The sequence below is a fragment of the Rhinatrema bivittatum genome, chromosome 1, assembly GCF_901001135.1.
Source record: "Rhinatrema bivittatum chromosome 1, aRhiBiv1.1, whole genome shotgun sequence".
NCBI classification, from domain to species: domain Eukaryota; kingdom Metazoa; phylum Chordata; class Amphibia; order Gymnophiona; family Rhinatrematidae; genus Rhinatrema; species Rhinatrema bivittatum.
The window spans coordinates 620,748,605-620,768,476 of NC_042615.1; the positions used below are offsets into that span (position 1 = coordinate 620,748,605).

Below are 19,872 nucleotides of genomic sequence, written 5' to 3' on the forward strand. Positions count from 1 at the left end.
CTCTATGCTCTGCTAGTACAAGAGGAACCTAGTCCTTTAAAAAAAAAAAAAAAAAAAGTTTCATGTATGAAAAATGTTTCCTAAAGTGTAAGCTTCCTCTCTGTAATACAGAGTGAGAATTCACAGGTACCAAGAACTGCTTTTCATAAGAATTCCCCGTTCTCTGCACTATGCCCTAAGTAGCTTGTTCCCTTTCTGGTTCATTTTTAGTTCTGGTTGCCTGTGAATCTGACACTCTCTCTTTTGTAAACCTGCTTGCTTGCAAAGACCTAAAGCGTGCATTCCATAAGTGTGCATTTTGGAGAAGGGGAATTATTTGCCTCTGATTGTTCTCTATACATAGGTCATTGCATATTTCAGGGCCCACTAGGCCGTCCCGTCCCTCATTCTTTGTAAGCTTCCAGCTCAGTATGACTTCTGCTGTAGCTATGGCACCAAGACCCTTGATTTGCAACTGCGTGAAGGCTTTCCCTATCTTTCATCTTCTCCCCTTCCCATCTAAATAAGTTTCTTTTCTAGCACAACTCTGCCAACATATTTTCTGTCTTCCTCTGCTGTACCCTTATCAATGGCTCTCTACTTCATCCCTGTTTCAGTTCATTCTCGGTTGCACACTTCTTTTTACACACCCTTAAGCCCTCACTTTTTTTTTTTTTTAAAGGTTTTACCACTTCATTGAAAATTGTATATTCTGTAGTCCTAGTGCTATGATAATACTTAATGTTTGTACAGTATATTGAGAACTGTATTTTCTGACACACAGATTATATAACCTAAAAAAACTTTTGAAAAAAATCCCTCTCTGCTAGTGATTTTTCCCCTTGTTTTTTCTCTTCTTCTCCCCTGTCAATTATGTTTAATATATGTTGCATGGAACATGTTGAAGGAGATGTTATAAACCAGGTGTTCTCAGCTTCAGTTCTTGGGGTCCACAAACTGGTCTGGTTTTCAGGATGTCTATAGTGAATATCCATCCAATATATTTGTGTATGTTTAGTTTTAAAACTTAACTAGCGCATTTTGTTCATCCTAAAAACCAGACCTTTGTTTTGATTTCAAGGAATGGTGCTGACTGGGGGTATTACATGCAACTGTCTTAACCAAAAGTGTTTTATGCCATGAGTGTGAAAGTTCTCAAGTGCAAATTCTAGGTCAGGGCCCCTAAAAATAATATCCTCAACCTTGTTTAAGAATTGTACATTCGCAAATTGTCCCATGGCCGGTGAGTTTAACTAAGGAGAACTTTTTGATTGTGTCTTTCAGCTCCATTTAGCAGCCCTGGCTTCACTGAAGGGAGACATAGTGGAGCTTAATAAGCGTCTGCAGCAAACAGAACGAGAGAGAGATGTACTGGAAAAAAAATTAGCAAAGTCACAGGTGGGTCATTGTAGAAGATTGGAAAACCAGTTTTATTTCTCAGAATGGAAAAAGCAACCTCTCAAAATGGGAAAGCTTATAATATTATGTGGACAGGAGCCAAGAAAGAAAATACCAAAATGTTCTACAAAAAAAACAAAAAAAACCTTAAAATTCTTGCAAGAGATTTGGTTTGCCTTTCTATTTGTAAAGATTGTTATTTTTTTAAATAATTTGCATTCAAAGCCTAAATTGTTTTAATTGGAAATCTCTGCAAACAATGGATGGTTCCCATGCATTTGTGCTAATGGCTACAGTCAGGAAAATATTTATATCTGATCTCGATCTGAAACTCTGCCTATTGCATTCTTTTTTTAAATCTGTTTCCTCTGGATGGTGCAAGTGTGCAATAATAGACCAGCTCTTTAGCTTACTTTCAAGAATTGGCTTGCATAGCTTAAGCTTCTCTTGTGTGAATAAGCTTATTTGAAAAAAAAAATAGAGATAGATATTAACCTCCAAGAGTTTGATTGACCCAAATTCAGTGCTTAGAAATATTTCTACCAGAAAATTATTCTTTGATTTCATCAAATAAAAACAAATCTGATCTTAATCGTATGTGTGTGGTGGGAGTGAGGGGTAGGTAAAGCCATGCAGAGGCATGGCTTTGGGAATGCTTTCCAACATAGATTTGTAGGAGGAGTATGTGTGGGTGGCTTGTGGTAGGGATGTGCTTGGAGGAAATGGATTAGGTAGGGGAGTTGTGGAGAAAGTGTGGATGTATGTGGGGGGGATATAGGTAGTGTGTGGGGGGTTGTGCATGGAGAAGAGAGAGAGATTTGCATGCATGGGTGGGTGTGGTCAGTGTGGGGGGGGGGGTTATAGGGCTGTGTGGAGTGTGGGCAACTCTATCTGGGATAATGGATCTTTGTTGGTTGTGTCTTTTTGGAAGGGTAGGGTTTTGTGTGGATGGGAGGGGTTTATGGAGAAGTTTGCATGTATGGGGCTGTCTTTTTTTTTTTTTTTTTTTTTGTGGGGATGCTTATGTATATAGATCTCCTAGGACAAGCATGATGGTGCTCACATGTGGGTCAAATCATCTGATGGAACCTGGCAAGGAAAACTTTTGTCAAAGTTTCTAGAAACTATGCCCAGCATGCCGCTATCCACGTGTCCACGAGAGGTCCCCCTTCAGTCTCTTCTTTTCTTTGGTGCATTTGCCTCGCAGTTCGTGGAGCTCTTCTATTTCTTATCTTTTTTTTTCTCGACAGTATCTGGTCTTTCCCAGTTTTCCTCGTCTGGTCCCCCTTCATGGGTGGTGCCTCGGTGTGGTAGGTTATTCTTGCCTTTTTTCAACTTTGCATTCGATTCCCGACTATTCGCCCTAGGTGACCGCCTGTCGTCAACTGTATGCTAGGTGTGTTTTCATGGTGTCGACCGGTTTTTGTTGCTGCTCCCAGTGCCCGCAGACCATGTCTATTGCGGATCCGCATGAGGTTTGCATCCTCTGCCTGGGGGCCTCACATGATGTCAGTGGGTGTCGTCTATGTGACCAGATGACTCCCAAAGGCAGTCAGGCAAGCCTTGATAAAATGGATAAACTCCTTGGTTCGTCAAATTCTGCAACTTCCACTCCTGTGTCAGACCCATCAAGACAGAGAGGTCACCGGGAGCCTCTCAATACGCTCCCTCGCGCCATTCCTCTCACTAGCTCTTCAAAGGATCGTGGGAACGGTGACAGATACTCTGTGATTTCACCGCTCTCCTGGACATTGGGGGTCCTGTGCACTGGGGAAAGACCGGGCCAAGCACCGTGGGAGATCCCGCAGGCGTCTCAGTTGGCACACGGCTCCGGTTCTGATGCGGTATCGGCGGCTGCTGTACCGCCACCAAAGCGATGCCGGTCATTGGAGACCTCATCCTCCAATGCCCCCCAGGAGTCCCAGGCATTCCCCACCAATATCTGTGCTGGGCACCGTGCCACCTCAGAGATCCGAGGAAGAGCCAGTGATGCCTCATCCCACTCCCTCAGTCCTGGTCACTCCGGACTTTCAGGAGGAGCTGGACCACAGGGTGCAGTCCACAGTGCTCAAGGCACTTCAGAGCGTCGAGCTGCCAGTGCCATCAGCCCCCATAATGGTGCCCAAGCTTCTGCCGTAGATCTTTAGCACCTCTGCTGCAGTGTCTGGACCTCTTTCTAGATGCCCTACTGACCTCAACCCAGTGCCCGAGGGGCCTTTGGTTCCCCAATGGCACCAATGCCTCTCACCGGAGCAATCCCAATCCTCTGGTCCTCTGAGGAGGAAGATACAGCCGGTACTGTTTCCCAGATCACTCTTCCCCGAGCCCCTGTGGAGTCCTTTCGGCCTCCCACTGTCTCCGGTACCCTCAATGCCAGAGGAACCGTCTATTCCCGCAATGCCCTCAGCTTTCGGAGCCTAGGGCTGATGCCCCTCACGGGCCTCACCCATGTCACGCTGGCACTAGTTCGGAGGGGAGATGATTCCATGGAGTCATCCTCTGATTACGCTGACGACCCCTTCTCAGAACCCTCCCCGCTGGAGGAATGGTGCCAATCACCCCCTGAGGATCTGTCCTTTGCGGGGTTTATCAGAGCCGTGGCTAAAGCCATTCCCTTTCAGTTGCTCATGGAGGAGGATGCACAACATAAGATGCTGGAAGTATTCTAGTTCGTTGACGCTCCTAAGGAGATCATGGTGGTTCCCATCCACGACATCTTCAAGGACCTCCTCCTCTGGATGTGGGAGCACCCTATTTCTATCTCCCCTGTCAACAGAAAAGCGGTCACCATCTATTTGGTGCCGCAGACTGTGGGATTTGAGGTGGCACCTTCCCCACCGGTTGGTGGTGATGGATTCCGCCCTGAAGAAGGCCTGGTGCTTCCACACACACGCCTCTGCCTCCCTCCCTGGGGACGAGAGCATAGGGAGCTTGAGGCTTTGGGCAGGAAGGTCTTCCAGGGCACTATGCTGGTCGCCCGTATTACCGCCTACCAGTTATACGTGACTCAGTACAACAGGAACCTCTGGAAACAGATCCAGGACCTCCTTAGAGGGCTTGCTTCAACAGGAACAAGAGGCACTCTCTGCCATCGTCTTTCTGGGTCTAGAAGCTGGTAAGCATGAGGTGCATTCCACCTGTGATGTTTTTGAGACGGCAGAATGCGTGGCTGCGGTGAGCATCAGCACCCGGAGAATGGCCTGGCTTAAAGCTTCTGACCTCCATTCAGAGGTGCAGGAAAGGCTTGCGGGCCTCCCCTGCAGAGGTGAAAACCTTTTTGGGGATAAAGTCACGCAATTGAAGGACTACCATTACACCCATCAACAGTTTTCTGCCAGCGACACAGATGCCCCATCCTCGGCTAGGAAATCCTCCAGGCCAGGATCCCGGAAGCCCTTCTACAGGCAGAAGAAGTATTATCCTCCTGCCTCCCGGGCTCGACCGCCACGCACCAGCTCCACTGCCAAATCTTCAACAGGACACAAGGACCATGATCCTTTTGGCCCTGACAGGTCTGGTTCCTGCTTCTGCAGGACCTGTTTGTGCGGGCCCCCATTCGGCTGGGGACGGCACCCAATCTCATCTTGTAGAATCAGGGCGCCCTGCGCCATCCGCACCTCAGAGCGTTGGCTCTGTTGGTTTGGATATTGAGCGTGTAGTCCTTCAGACTGTGTCTCCCAGGTGCTGGTAGCATCTCGGAAACCTTCCACCAGGAAGTCCTACAGCTTAAAGTGGAAGCAATTTTTCCATCTGGTGTGTCGGGCATGGCTTGGATCCTTTCTCATGTCCCCTTCCCCAGCTGTTGGACTATCTGTGGCATCTCTCGGAGTCTGGGCTTCAAACCAGCTCGGTCAGGGTTCACCTTAGAGAATTCACTGCGTACCATTGGGGTGTTGCTGACACGCCTGTTTTGGTGCAGCCTTTAGTTGGCTGTTTCATGCGGGGCCTCCTCCATCTGAAGCCCCCTCTTCAGTCTCCTGTTGCGTCTTGGGTCCTCAACATCGTCCTGGCACAGCTCATGCACTCTTCCTTTGAACCGCTGCAATCCTGCGATTTGAAGTTATATTCCTGGTGGCGATCACTTCAGCTCTGGTTACGTACACGCCATACACGAGGTTCTTCCATGATCGTGTGGTCTTGCGTATGCAACCTAAGTTTCTGCCCAAGATTGTGACTGATTTCCACCTCAATCAGTCCATAGTTTTACCCACCTTCTTTCCAAGGCCTCATTCCCACCCAGGGGAACGGGTTCTTCATACCTTGGACTGCAAAAGGGTCTTGGCTTTCTATTTAAATCGCACAGCCGGCCACAGGCAGTCCACTCAGCTCTTTGTGTCCTTTGAATCCAACAGGCTGGGAACGGCAGTGGGTAAACATACCTTGTCTAACTGGCTGGTGTTTTGCATCACCACCTTCTATGGGCAGGCGGGCCTTTCACTAGCCAGCAGAGTAAAGGCTCACTCTGTGTGGGCTATGGCGATGTCTGTGGCTCATTTGCAAGCAGTCCATGTTATCGAAATTTGCTGAGCCAGAACCTGGAGTTCTGCTTGCCCTAGGAGAAAGCGCAGTTGCTTACCTGTAACAGGTGTTCTCCTAGGACAGCAGGATGTTAACCCTCAGGAATCCTGCCCTCCTTCCCACAGTTGGGTTCTCCCTCAGATTTGTTTTATTTTTTTACTCGTATTTTCATCTATTACGAGACTGATGGGGGACCTCGCGTGGACACGCGGATAGTAACATGCTGGGAATGCTCAAGTGTGCTGGTCAAAGCTTCTAGAAACTTTAACAAGTTTTTCGTGCCGGGCTTCATCGGATGATGCCACCCACATGTGAGGACTAACATCCTGCTGTCCTAGGAGAGCATCTGTTACAGGTAAGAAACAGCGCTGTGAGATTATGATGGGGGGGGTTGTGTGAATGATGGATATGTGGGGAGCATTGTGTGCATGGGGGGAGATCTATAGGGACTATGGGTATGTGTATATATGGGGAGGTAGTTGTAGGGTTTATTTGTAGGAGGATGGATATGATTTTGGGGGGATATGGCTGTGTGAGTATAATTGGTTCGTGTGTGTATGTGTGGAAAAGGTTTGAATTGAGAATCTGAGTTACTTTACCTGTCTCTGCAGGGGGTTGGTGCTGGTGTGTTTGGGATGTGTATGGGAGTTCATGAATGTATATGTGAGGGTATGTTTGTGAGGTTTGGAGTGTGTTGGAGGTGATGAGGGTGTATGTGTGTAGGCTGTGCTTGAGAGATTGTATTTGAGAGGTTGGGTGGGGAGTGTGCAGGAGAAATGTTTGGGGGGTGGCTGTGAAGGTGATTTTTGGTGCCATCTTTGCCAGTGGCTTCAGTTATTTTCCCTCTCTCTCTCTGCCTGTTTAGCTCTGGGCCAGTGTGCTGAAAGTGTGAAGAAGATATTTAGAATGGAGCAGTGTTTAGCTTTCCAACAGTTCTATTAGCTTCCCACAATAGTGATTTTTATTTATATATTTTTGAAGTGGTGAAAATCTTCAGAGTGGTAGTCATGTTAATCTGATTTAGTAGTAATGACTAGAGTAGAGTGGCTCCTTTTGTAGACTAATTTATTGAGGCATGAGCTTTCAAGGACAGAGTCCACGTCATCAGAATCATGAAGTGCAGTACAGGAGATGGGTAAAATATTCTTGATGATTGGGGGGGTGCGGGGGGATGCAGAAAAGACACTGACTCCTTGTGACCTTGGGCAAGTCACGTCACCTTTTATTGCCTCAGGTTCAAGGATATTTCCCATAGGCACAGAATGGGACAGGGAAAAACCTACTGTACCAGATGAAGTATCTGAAAAGTAGAATATGAATATAAGCAAAATAGGGCAGGGTGTGGAAAGACAGTGTTAATAGGATTATAGTTCAGCCTATTGACAATGGATGTAGGTGTGAAAAGACAGGATGATCTGAGAAAAGTTAAAAAGCTGCTGACATACCCTCTCCACCTACTCAGAACCACAAAAATGGAAACTCCCAATGGACACCCTGGATGGGTGTATCACTGGACTGGATTTTACGTAGAATGCTTCCAACGATGTGCCCAATATGAGACAATTAATGAACACCACTTGCCCATAGCATCAGCCACATAAAACAAGAAACCATCCATAGCCTCCAAAACAATTCAGATACCAAAGAAGTTAGCAAAGGAAGAGTTGTGAATGAAATGAATAGATTGGACTACACAAGTGAAGCAAAGAGAACACACTCCAACACATTTTACAAGCCCCTGCCCTCAGATCCCACTGGAGGATACCAGAAGGAACTACACAATCTCCTGATGGGATTCCCCATTGGAATATGCAAAATCTGACACACCCCCAGGAACCTAAAGCAGGTACTTTCTATTACCCAAAATACACAAACCAGGGAACCCTAGATGCCCCATTGTTTGTTTTTCATGGTAGGAGACTGTCACCAGCATGCCTAGCTACTTTCATGACACCACAGACTTTGAGTAAACTCCATTCTATTGGCCACCTCCCAGGCTACTCCATTCTGGCCTACATGGATGTTGAAGCCCCCGACACCAACATCCCCCATAAAGATGAAATACAAGCCATCAAGGATATCATCCCAGATGCCACCACAGTTGATCTGGCCAACAAACTTTGCCATTTTGTCCTCACACACAACTATTTCAGATTTGAAGAGAACTTGTATCTGAAAGCCGGTGGCAGTGCTATGGGTACCCGCATGACTCCACAATATGCTAGATGGCGCCGGCCGTCCATTGCTCCTACCATGTGACAGGGGCTGGCCAATGGCACCGATAGCTCCTGTCACATGGTAAGGGCCATCAGCGCCATTTTGTATACTGGCAGCTGACGGCCCGAGAGTGGGAGGTCACTCTCAGGACCCTCGCTGGACCACAAGGTACTTTAGAAAAGTTTTTGGGGGGGTTGGGAGGGTGGGGGATTCTAAATAATTAAATTTAAAGGGTTGGGTGGGTTTTTTTTCCTTCGGCTCGGGACAGCCGAACAAAAGCGTTCAGAACCGCGGGCAACGAAGGTTTCCCGTGGTGGTTCTACGAACATGATACCAGAAACGAGTCCGGTACAATTCATATCCCTAGTTGTCATGTCACCAGCGTAAGATCATTCCTAGCTACCCTGTATATTTCTCCAAGGTGGGACCCATTTACCATCACTCTCTAGATAGTCCTTTAGTCTGTTAGAATCTTGCTGGTCAGGGCAATTAACATATCTGAGGTTGTGTTTACAGATCTCCTGAGAATTGTGCCTCAATGGTGACTGTCTAGCCTGATGTTCCCTCCATTGGCTTCTCCTTTTATAACCCTATAATTAGGCATCATAATGTGGCTCCAGCTTCAACTGCCTGTCCAGGTGTCCTGGGAATTCTTGCAGGTCAGGCTCAGCATGTCACTTTGAGGTCACATAGGCTAAGGATTCTGGGTCTGTCGCCTTCTCAATGTTGGTTTTCAGGCTCAGGCACACCCCTGCTTTTTTTTTTTCCCCCTCTTCTCAGTGTCCTTGCATGATGGGGAAATCCAAACCACTGACTGTACTTAGCTCAATATTTTTTCTGCTTGATGGGGTGGTTAACATTAAGACTGTCAAAAGCGGGATATGATGTAATTTTGCTACAAGAGACACATTTGGATGGGAAGAAATCTGCTAAATTAGACTTTGTGGGTGAGTGCATTTATTCTCCTGTTAATAAGAAAAAGAACCGGATGGTCCCATTGTTCAAAAGATCATTGGATACTCACATTATTCTTCTGCCTCTGGATATAGAAGGCAGGTGGATACTCTCCTCAGTCACTATTGATGGTCACTGCCTTTTGCTCCTCAATATTTATACTCCTAATATAGATTCTCCTGAATTTTTTAAGGAGATCACCAAACTTCTGTTGAGCTAAGGTGATATTGCTATGAACTTAGGTGGAGATTTCGACCAGCCTTTGCTTATGCAAGATCAGGTCCAATCTAAGTTCAGACCAACGGTGACAAAATCCCTTCAGATCTTACAGGATATGCAATCTGAACTGGGCCTAGTGTAGATCCCTGGCACTTACTGCATCCCATTGGTAAAGAAATTTACTTTTTTTCACACCCCCACCGCTCTTATTCCTGAATCAATTACTTTTTGATTTCTGTCCCTTTTGTCTGAAGAGTCTATGGCTGAGATTCCACTTTTTCTAGTGTCAGATCATGCTGCAATCTGTCTTTCCCTGTCTACTTTAATTATGTCTTGTAGATCTCCTCAGTGGTGTTTCAATGCATCCTTGCTAGAAGATATTGAATTTTTTGATAAGTTGTCCAGGGTTATCCCTGAATTTGTTTTATTTAAATGAATCTGAGCAACTTTCTTGTATGATGGTATGGGAGGCATTTAAGGCAGCTTTCAGAGGTTTATGCAGTAAAGCTCAATAGAACTCATAATTCAGATTTATTTATTTGGGCATTTTATATACCTTCCCATTTATAGATCCCAACAGTTTACAAAGTGACATTTCACAGTTATAACTTGACAGACAAACAATGATTGATTACAGATGTAGTATTCCTGTACAGATATTAAATCTAGAGTTTTCTATTACATATCAGTAACTGGTCTAGTACTTAAGGTAAGGAGTATGGGGATTTCAAATAATGTTTCCACCTCATTTATTTTCTCAATGGGTACATTTTCGAGTTTAGATTAATATTTTAGTTATTCTTGTCTTTGTGGCTCTCTATTTTCTAGTGTTTTAAGTTTATACACATTTTGAATAGTCATATCATCTGACTTGAGAAGGAGATAACTGAGTTAGAGCAAGAACATATTCCATGTAGCATGCCAGATGCTCTAATGTAGTTTGCCAAGTTAAAATATCACTATAATGCATTCCTCAGCCAGAGAACAAGGAAGTGCATTTTCTTAAAACACTCAATATTATGCTGAAAACAATGTCTGATAGGCTATTAGCTCAACATTTGGTTATTAAAAAAAACAGCTCCAGGATTCATGCTATTAAATCATCACAATCCAATATGGCTACACATGACTGATTTTTCTGCTTGTTTCAAAAATATTATTGCAGATTTTATACTTCAGAAACTGGTAGTGTCAGTGCAAAGCGTGAGTCCTTCCTTGCCAAATTACATCAGCCTAAAAGAACTGAGGTGGATGAAAATGATCTCTCTTCCCCTATTATAGAGAAGGAAATCAAATTTGCTATTACTGCTTTACTTACTCATAAGGCCCTGGGACCCGATGGCTTTTTGGTTGAATTTTATAGAACCTTTAGTCCCTACTTTGTGCCAAGCTCAAAGACCTGTTATCAGTCTCCCTGAGACAGGAGAGGCTATAGGCAATTTCTTAGAAGCCACTATAGTGCTTCTAGAAGAACCCAGGAGAGTACCCATCTTTGTCCAAAGCTATCTCTCCTGAACGCGGACTGCAAAATTTACTCAATACTAGTTATCAGGGTTAATTCTGTCATGGGGAGACTCATCCATCCAGATCAGATGAGTTTTCTGAAGGGGTAGGCATATTCTTGATAATGTTGACTCTTCCATGATCTCATCTCGGTTGCCAAATCCTAAAATATCCTGGTGATGTCAGTAGATGCTGAAAAAGCATTTCATTGCGTAGAATGGGACTATATGTTTATGGTGTTAGCATGATTTGGCTTCAGAGATTCTTTCAGTAGGTATATTAAGATTTTGTATAGCCACCTTCGTTCAAGGATTTTGGCTTTTAATGTACTTTCAGAGAAGTTTTCCCTTGGCAGGGGTGCCCTCTCTCTCCTTTAATCTTTGTTTTATCTTTGGAACCATTACTTCTAGCTATTTGTCAATCAGGCTCTGTAGCTGGGACCTCAGTTGGTGAACAAGAATACAAATGCAGATGATTTACTATTGTATTTACCTGCTCTCAACCAGTCTCTTCCTAACTTTTTGGCCTTAATTCAGGATTTTCTGTGTGTTTTGGTTTTAAAGTCAATTGGGATAAAACTGAAATCATGCCCCTTAATGATCTGTGTATACAGTCTTCTCTCCTTGACCTTAGTTTTAAATGGTCAGCCAGTGGATTTAGATATTTGAGTATTCATTTTATACTTCATATAGATCATATGATGGAGGCCTTAATGTCAAAGATAATAATGATGATAGAAAATACGCGAAACCATTGATCTCTATATCTTTCTTCGTGGGATAGGTTGGAATCCATTTAAATGGTGCTCACACCACAGGTAAATTATATATTGAGTATGGGGGAAAGCTGACTGTCATTCAGGAGGACATGGTTCAGACTGAGGTATCTTCAAAAGGATACTGTTAAAAACAGGGAAATTAGAATATCTTGACAGAGGTTATGGAAAAAGCCAAATAACTCAATTGGATGTAAGCGAAGCTCAGGCAAATATGAATGATTCCAAATTATGTGAAACTGTGAATAGTAGATATTTTGTGAATAGGAACAAAAAGAACATGGGAGTCAATATGCAAGTGCAAGAAGTTTAAAAAATATATCACAGTTGGTATATGGTACTAAATGAAGATTATAGATATAACAGGCATCCCAGAGACTTGGTGGAAAGAGGATAACTATTGATACATTGTGATAGTAGGGTGTAACATTATTCAGAAAGGAATAACTTAACATGAGATTTGCCATACTGAGTCAGAGCAAAGGTCCATCAAGCCTGGTAACGTTTCCAACAGTGACCAATTCAGGTCACAAGAACCTGGCAGGATCCCAAAAGATAGATGGATAAGCTTACTAGTTTTAAATGTACAACTTAGTAACTTCGTGTCCCCTGGTCTTTGTACTTTTTGAAAGAGTAAACTGATTCTCATTTACTTATTCCACTCTACTCATCTTATAGATTTGTTATATCTTCTCTCAGCCATGTCTTCTTCAAGCTGAAGAGTCCTAACCTCTTTAGCTTTTCCTTATAAGGGAATCATTCCATCCCCGTTATTTTGGCTGCCTTTCTCCAGACCTTTTCTAATTCTGGTCACCATATCTCAAAAATGAATTAGCAGATCTGCACACACTACTCAAGATGAGATTGCATTATGATATTCTCTGTTTTATTCTCCATTCCTTTCCTGATAATTCCTAGCATTCTGTTTGCTTTCTTGGCTGCTGCTGCACACTGAGCAGAATATTTCAAAGTATTATCAACGATGATGCCTAGATCCTTTTCCTGAGTGGTGACTCCTAATGTGGAACCTTGCATTGTAGCTGTAATTTGAGTTACTTTTCCCTAAGTGTATCAATTTGCAATTGTCCTCATTAAATTTCATTTTTCATTTGCATGTCCAGTCTCTGAGGTTTTGCAAGGTCCTCTTGCAACTTCTCTCAATCCTCTGATTTAACAACTTTGAATAATTTTGTATCATGGGCACATTTGATCATCTCACTCATTGCTCCCAGTTCCAATTGTTTATAATTATGTTAAAAAGCAGTGGTCCCAGACAGATCTCTGGGACATTCGACACTTCACCTTTCTCCATTGAGAACATTTACCATTTAGCCCTACTCTCTGTTTTCAGTCTTTTAAGCAGTTTGCAATCCACAATAGGACACTATTTCCAATCCTATGACTTCTTAATTTTTTAAGAAGTCTCTCATGAGAGACTTTGTCAAATACTTTCTGGAAATCCAGATACATTACATAAACTGGCTCACCTTTATCCACATGTTTATTACACCCTCAAATTGCAGCAGATTGGTGAGGCGAGACTTGCCTTTGCTAAATCCATGTTGAATTTGTCTCATAAAACTATACCTATCTATATGTTCAGTATGTTTGTTCTTTGATGGTTTCTACCTTTTTGCCTGGTACCAGCTGCTCCATGAAAAGTTATTTATTTCATCTAGGAACTTAACCCTCTCTAGCATGGCCTGATGTGACATTCACTCAGTCCCTATTGGGGTAATTGAAATCATCCATTATTACTGTGCTGCTGATTTTATTAGTTTCTTTAATTTCTGTTAGCATTTTATTGTTTTTCTGTTTGTTCTGGCCAGGTGGATGGTAATATACTCCACTGCTTTTTTTTTATTCCCTTTTCCAATGCAAAAAACTAGATAGCCTCCCTCTCGCTGCTGGACTACTGTCTGTCTTAATTTTGTTGATTTGGTTATCAGATTTACATTTCTTAGGGATTAGGGATGTAAAACTAATCTAAAATACTTTTAGCCTATTGATTTATTTTATATTTGACTGTCAGTGACCCGCACAACACTGCAATTAACCTACTTATAACTACCTAGTTACCCACCTATGTAAAAGACTGAATATCCCAATGTGTGTGTGTGTGTGTGTATCCTGTTTTGTTCTCTCCATCTAGAGGCGTGGTAAGGGGAGGGGGGCGAGGAGGGTGGTCCGCCCCAGGTGAGGACAAGGAGGTGGGTGCCCGTGACGGTGGCCCAGCTGCAGAGAGAAAAAAAAAAGCATGCATTAAGCATGCTTCTCAGCTGCGCTGTGCTGGCTGGCAGAGCTTTTGGTTCCAGGTGAGTCAGATGGGTGTTTGGGTGGTGAAGAAAGAAGTACCTCAGCAGCAGCGGGCTAGCAGAGAGCCCAAGCCCTGCCGACCGAAGAGGACACATGGCTAGAGCAGCAGGCCGGCAAGGAGGCAAGCCTTGCTGACTAAAGTCAATGTATCCTGCATCTAGAGAGCCGGCAGGGAGCCCAAACCCTGTTGACCACTGTATAGGGGTGGGGCTTTCAGGATCTTCTTTCTGCCCACGGCAGGAGCAAGAGGCCCAACCATGCCTCCAGAGTGCTCAGCCAAAGGAGCCGTAGAGTTTGAGAGAGCTTGTTGAGTGGGGTAGGGGGAGAGCAGCCTGTGTGTGTGGGAGAGAATGCCAGTGAGTGTGAGAGCTTGTGTGTGTGTGTGTGTGTGTGAGAAAATCAGTATGTGAGAGAGAGAGCTATGTGTATGAGGGAGAGAAGACTTGAGTGTGTGAGTCTGCAGATGTATATGTGAGGGAGAGCCAATGTGTGTTTGTGTGGGGGGGAGTGCCAATGGGTGTAAGAACCTGTGTGGGTGGGGGAGGTGGAAGAGTTTTGTTGGGGGGGGTGGAGAGGGGGAAACGAGCCTGCGTGCGTGAGAGAGGAGTGTGTATGAGAGTCAACATGTGAGAGAGAGAATGTATACGTATGTTAGGGAGTTTGTGTATATGAGAGAGAAGAGAGGATAAAATATGCACCCTCCCTCTACTCTACTAATCTATGACAATCTTAGGGTAACTGGAAATCAAACGTTCCCAGGTATAGAGAGCTGGGTTTTTGTTTTTTTAATCTTATTTTAACTATTGGACTTTATTTGATGTCTGCTGTTTTGACATATTTTATTGATGTTTGGTACATGTTTAAAAATTTTGAGTTAATTATTGGATGTTAGTCAATTCAACAACTGTTTTGAAATATGTATTCTTTTTATTTATATGGTTTCACTATTATGATTTTTATATTTCTTGATTTTCTTGGTTGATGTTTTATGAGGAATGTTGTTTGCTTTTTCCATTTTTGCACCATATAGAGAGTCTGGCTTGTTGCCATTTCCAGTTCACTTTTTTTTCTGCATGTTTATACTTTATGGTCTCTCTATTCTGCATTTGGTGAGGGTTATCTATGTTCTGCATGTTTTGACTGAGGTTGAGGTAGTGTGCTGGCATGCAGTTTCTGTGTACAGATCTATAGCAGCTTATCTTGTTCTGCTCTTTTAATAGGTGTATTGGTGTGTTTAGGGCCCAGTATAATATTTGCAGTGTTGCCTTTCCTTAGGTAGGGTTTTTATTATTTGAGTGTTAGCAGTTAGCGTGGTTTGGGTTTGGGAGGTATACTGCATTGTAATTCAATTTATTTATGGCTTTCTGGTGGCCAAGCCCACACCCAATACACAATACAATATGAGTTCCAAACGTCTTTTTTGCAGGGTCTTCTGACTGTGGTACCAGTAATGTATGGAAATATAATATTCATGTTGTGAGTGATATTTTTACTTCAGAAAACTGTATTTGAATGCCCTTTCCATGTAAAATCTGTTACAATAACTGCATAACTTTTTAATTGTGTGTGTAGTGAGGGCTGGCAGGAAGGGATCATACACAGGGCATCTAATATCCTTGCACCAGTCCTGGAGTGGCATTGATGGATAAAGGGGTGGGATATAAGATTTAAAAAAAAAAAAAAAAAAAAAAAAAAAGTTTTCCTAATGATGGGGGTGTCCGTTATTAAGTAATCGTAATTTTCTTGACTGTTCTAATGGGATGTTGGTATATTTATAATTCTGCACAGTTTTCTAATAATAAGGCAAGTAATGAGTTTGTTTTTTTTGTTTGGTTTTTTTTAATAGTCGTGTGGCAGGACAAAGGTGAAAATTTTACTCTACGCATATATATCTCAGAGCTAGAGAAGGGAGAGCGAACAGCAAAAATGGTAAATGTTATGGAGAGGCTATACAGGTTAGGGCTCCAGCCTGGGAAAGATACGAAAGAGAGAATATCAGAGATGTTTATAGCATCAGGAGTGGTGTGGAACAAATTACTAAGGAAGCTACGTTTTCAAATAGTACAGGGATGATGGGGACAGACCATGAAAATAACAGGTAGGAGATTGAAAACATTTAAATTATGCTTTCTATCTGCTCTTGGCTGGTGTCTTCTGTTTTCATACTAGGACATCAGAATGAATCTTTTGTGTTCTCCAGAAAAGACTGTAGTGAACGCATAACTCGGTGGAAAAGGTTTCTCAGCCCTAAGGCCTCAAAGTAAACTCGTTTTGAGCTTAACAGCTCAGTTACAGGTGAGTAACGAGCATGCGCATGCCAAGCTGACAATGGTGAATTCAGGGACATGGAGGCAGGGTTTATATTGAGTGACAGCCCCTCCCAACTAAGGAAAATGATGTTGAACAGAGCATTTTGTGAATGTAAGAAAATGATTTAATGAGCATACTTTTGAAATCTATGAATAGTAACCCAAATCATCAAGGCTTCAGCGTTCGCTATTGGGCATTCATTCAGCTCTCATTAACATTCACAAGTCAATATATATTTTTAAAACTGACTTTATTCATTCACCTCATGCACAGACGGTACATTTAGTTTTCTTTCAATATCACATTTTTCTGTTCAGTCATTACTTTTTAATTTCCTTCAATCCCCTGAGATCCTGAGAGCTGCTATATTTGGAACAGTGTTACTAATTACCTGGCATAGAATGGAAGAAGTTTGTGCTCAGTGTGTGGTGTCATTTTGTGATTCCGTATGGTTTGTATGGGCCATTCTGACCCAGCGAGTGTTAAGTAACTTATCTGATATGCACTTGGCTGTTTCTGCTATATAAAAATATCTTATCTTCAGGGCTGGTGCAAGGGTATTTTTATACTTTTGTACTGCCATTAAGCACCCTAAGTGAATCTTCAGCCTTGTGACCCTCCTCCCCCCACCACCCAATTAACTCTCAGGCCCCTCTGCCCTCTCTGATACTTTATTAATTAAACTCAGCAATCCTGATCAGTCCACCACCATCCCTCCTCTAATAATCTAGTAAAAACATAATTTGATGTCATACTTGTAAATATTAAAACATTTTTTTTCATATATGTAAGGCAATAGTCAAGTTACCCACCACATTGGTGCATATGCTGTGGGTACTTTTTACTGATGAGGTTTGCACCAATAATAAAAAGCAAAAGTATGCAGGTAGTTTTGCTTTGATTATTGCCTCTAGAAAAATTAGTGTGCCTTTATAAAAGTCTTTACATCCGTGTACACTTTTCACATTCTGCTGTCTAAAAAAAATATAAATCAAAATGAATTACAGCAAAAGCTCACTGATCCACACAATGTACTCTACGCTTTCATCTTAAAAGAATAATTATAGAAATATTCCAAAAGTAATTTACTGTAAGAATAGTCATGCTTGCATAAGTCTTCACATCCTCTGTCATAGCAAACACAAATTAGTTCTGGTTCAAAAAATTGCCTTGAGGCCAATAATAACTTCAGTAAATCCCACCTGTGTCCAATCTCGGTAGCTGAGCTGATGCAAATCCTCCTGGATGAAGAATTAAGCTGTCTCTGTTGCATGAAGTGAATTTGAAGCATAGGTCAAAGCATGCCGAACAAGGAGCCGCCGGAGGAACCCCAGGGTAACGTTATTCAAAGGTTCAACTTGGGGGGAGGCTGTAAGAAACGTACCTGACAGGGTCCCAAGGGAGATCAGTGTAAAGTGGAAACAGCTTGTTCACCACCAAGACATTGCCGTGATCAGGCCATCCCTCCAAAATCAGCAGTCATGGGTTAAGGAAACTCCTGCGGACGGTCAAGGTCTCTTTCTGAGACTGGGGAAAATGATGCCTGTGTAACAATTCAAAAAGGAAGCAATTGCTGAAGAAAAGCCATAGGATGTGCTGCGTGGCATTCGCAAAGGAACACTTTGGGGAGACTGTGTGCACATGGGAGAGAGTTTTTTGTAGCCTGAGACCAAAGAGGAACTTGCTGATCTCGGTGCTAAGTGACATTTTTGGCACGAAACACTGAGCATCGCCCTGCTAACTCCTTCCCTACAATAAAGCATAGCGGCGGCAGCATTGCGCTATGGGGATGCTTTTTGCAGCAGTGGGGACAGGGAAGCTTGTGAAGACTGAGGGAAAAGATGGGTGGTGGAAAACACAGGCAGATCCAGAGGGAGAATCTGTTCCGGTCCTCCACGGATAGACCTGGGACTAGGAAGAAGATTCACCTTTCAGAAGGACGGTGATCCAGGCAAAAGGCAAGAAGAGAGTGAATATTCTTGAATGGCCTAGTCAAAGCCCTAGACCTAAATGAAATTGAAAATCTGTGGCGAGAGTTGAAGACTGCAGTCCACCGATGATCCCCAGCCAACTTGCAAGAGCTTGAGTTCTTCTGCCAAGAAGAATAAGCAAAAACTGCACTGTCCACTGTGCAAAGTTGGGGGGAATGGGGGGTGGGAAGAGGAATTGGATTCAGATGACAACCCACACGGGCCCTGACTTTTACGGTCTGGGGTGCATAAGCAGACATAAGGGACACAGCACTGCTTCTGTGGCCAAGTCCATAAGCAAAGCATGTCAAGCAGCGCTGTCTGAATTTTCAAGAAGGCTCATCGCCCAGTAAAAAAAACAGGGGGTTACCTGCACAGCACGGCAGATACTACAATAAGAAGCTTGCTGAGCAGACTGGATGGACCGTTTTGGTCCCTTTCTGCCATTATTACTACGTTACTATGACTCATGCTGCTGTTACTATAGCAAAAAGGGCTTCCACAAGTCCTGCGTGAAAGGGTGCGAAGACTTTTATGCAATAGACTGTTTTTCATTTTTGTTCTTAATTACTTTTGGAATATTTCTATAATTTGTTTTTTCACAATGAAAGTGTAGAGTAGATATTGTGTAGATCAGTGAAACAAGCTCCTACTTTAATACATTTTGATTTGTATTTTTTAAACAGAATATGAAAAATGTACAAGGGAGCAGAGACTTCCAGGGCACTGTACTTGCAGGGAATTGCGCCTGCTTTCCCTAGGTGTAATTTTAATGTTGGAAACAACATGCATGGTTTTGATTCTACTAAACTTATGTGCATTGCTGCTTTGCTTATCCTCTCCTTGCTCTCTGGAATGCCTCTGAACAAGGTGCGCAAAATTGCCCATTATAAAGAAGCTCAGGAGTTAGTGGAATTGTCATCCAGTGAACAGGAAACAAGATCTGAATGCTTAAGCAATGTTCTTACGTGTTAATGTCGCTGTTGTGACTTTACAAAACGACTGCGCAAAGTCGACATTAAAGCATTGTATTTTGTCAGGTGATATGTGACCTGACTCTACATTTGTTACCCTTACATTCAAACATCAATACGGTGCATGCCCATGGCAAAGCTGTTTTAATGGTGTGATGATATCGCATTGTGTCTAATCTCGTTTTCTATTCCTCTGTAGTAATACAGAATATAGTATAGAAAGGATGGAAAGTTTTTTTTATTTTTGTTTTCGATTTTTATATTCCGCTTTTCACACTTTTTTTTTTTTTTTCCAGCGCTTCAAAGCAGGTTACATTCAAGTACTGTAGGTATTTCCCTATCCCCAGAGGGCTTACAATCTAAGGCTGAATTTATCAAAATGCACTAAATATCGCATGCGACAGGAAAAGGGGCATGTTTTATGGTAATAGGCTGTTTATCGCCAAGTGTGCTATCTTAGTGCTTCGTATAGGTATTACCGCAAACTGCGATAACCCCTGTGGGGAGGGAGAGAGAGAGAGACTAGCTATAAGGCCCTCATACTAGGTAGGTATTTATACCTCTATAGGAGGCCCACCTAGCTACTCGAGGTGAGGTTTAGGTATTAGTGTAGGGGTTAGGGGCCACTTTGACATGTAGAGTGTGATGTACAAACAGAACAGTGCACTCTTGTGAAGATTTGATGACCTTCGGAGTGAGGAAACACCCAAAGATGAGATTTGGGCAATGTTCTCTCAAC

The 19,872-nt window shown here is 43.0% G+C and overlaps 1 protein-coding gene across 3 annotated transcripts in view; it reads left to right on the forward strand.

The window, feature by feature from the left end:
• The window catches only part of MCC (MCC regulator of WNT signaling pathway), a 702,540-nt gene that overhangs the window by 425,032 nt on the left and 257,636 nt on the right, over positions 1 to 19,872 (forward strand). For 2 of the 3 annotated variants that reach the window (XM_029571531.1, XM_029571538.1), the window contains one exon: positions 1,264 to 1,377. In XM_029571531.1, the coding sequence (XP_029427391.1) occupies positions 1,264 to 1,377 (114 nt within the window). Of the gene's footprint in view, positions 1 to 1,263; positions 1,378 to 16,155; positions 16,175 to 19,872 lie in introns of those variants that run through there. The other variant, XM_029571544.1, reaches the window with a different exon arrangement.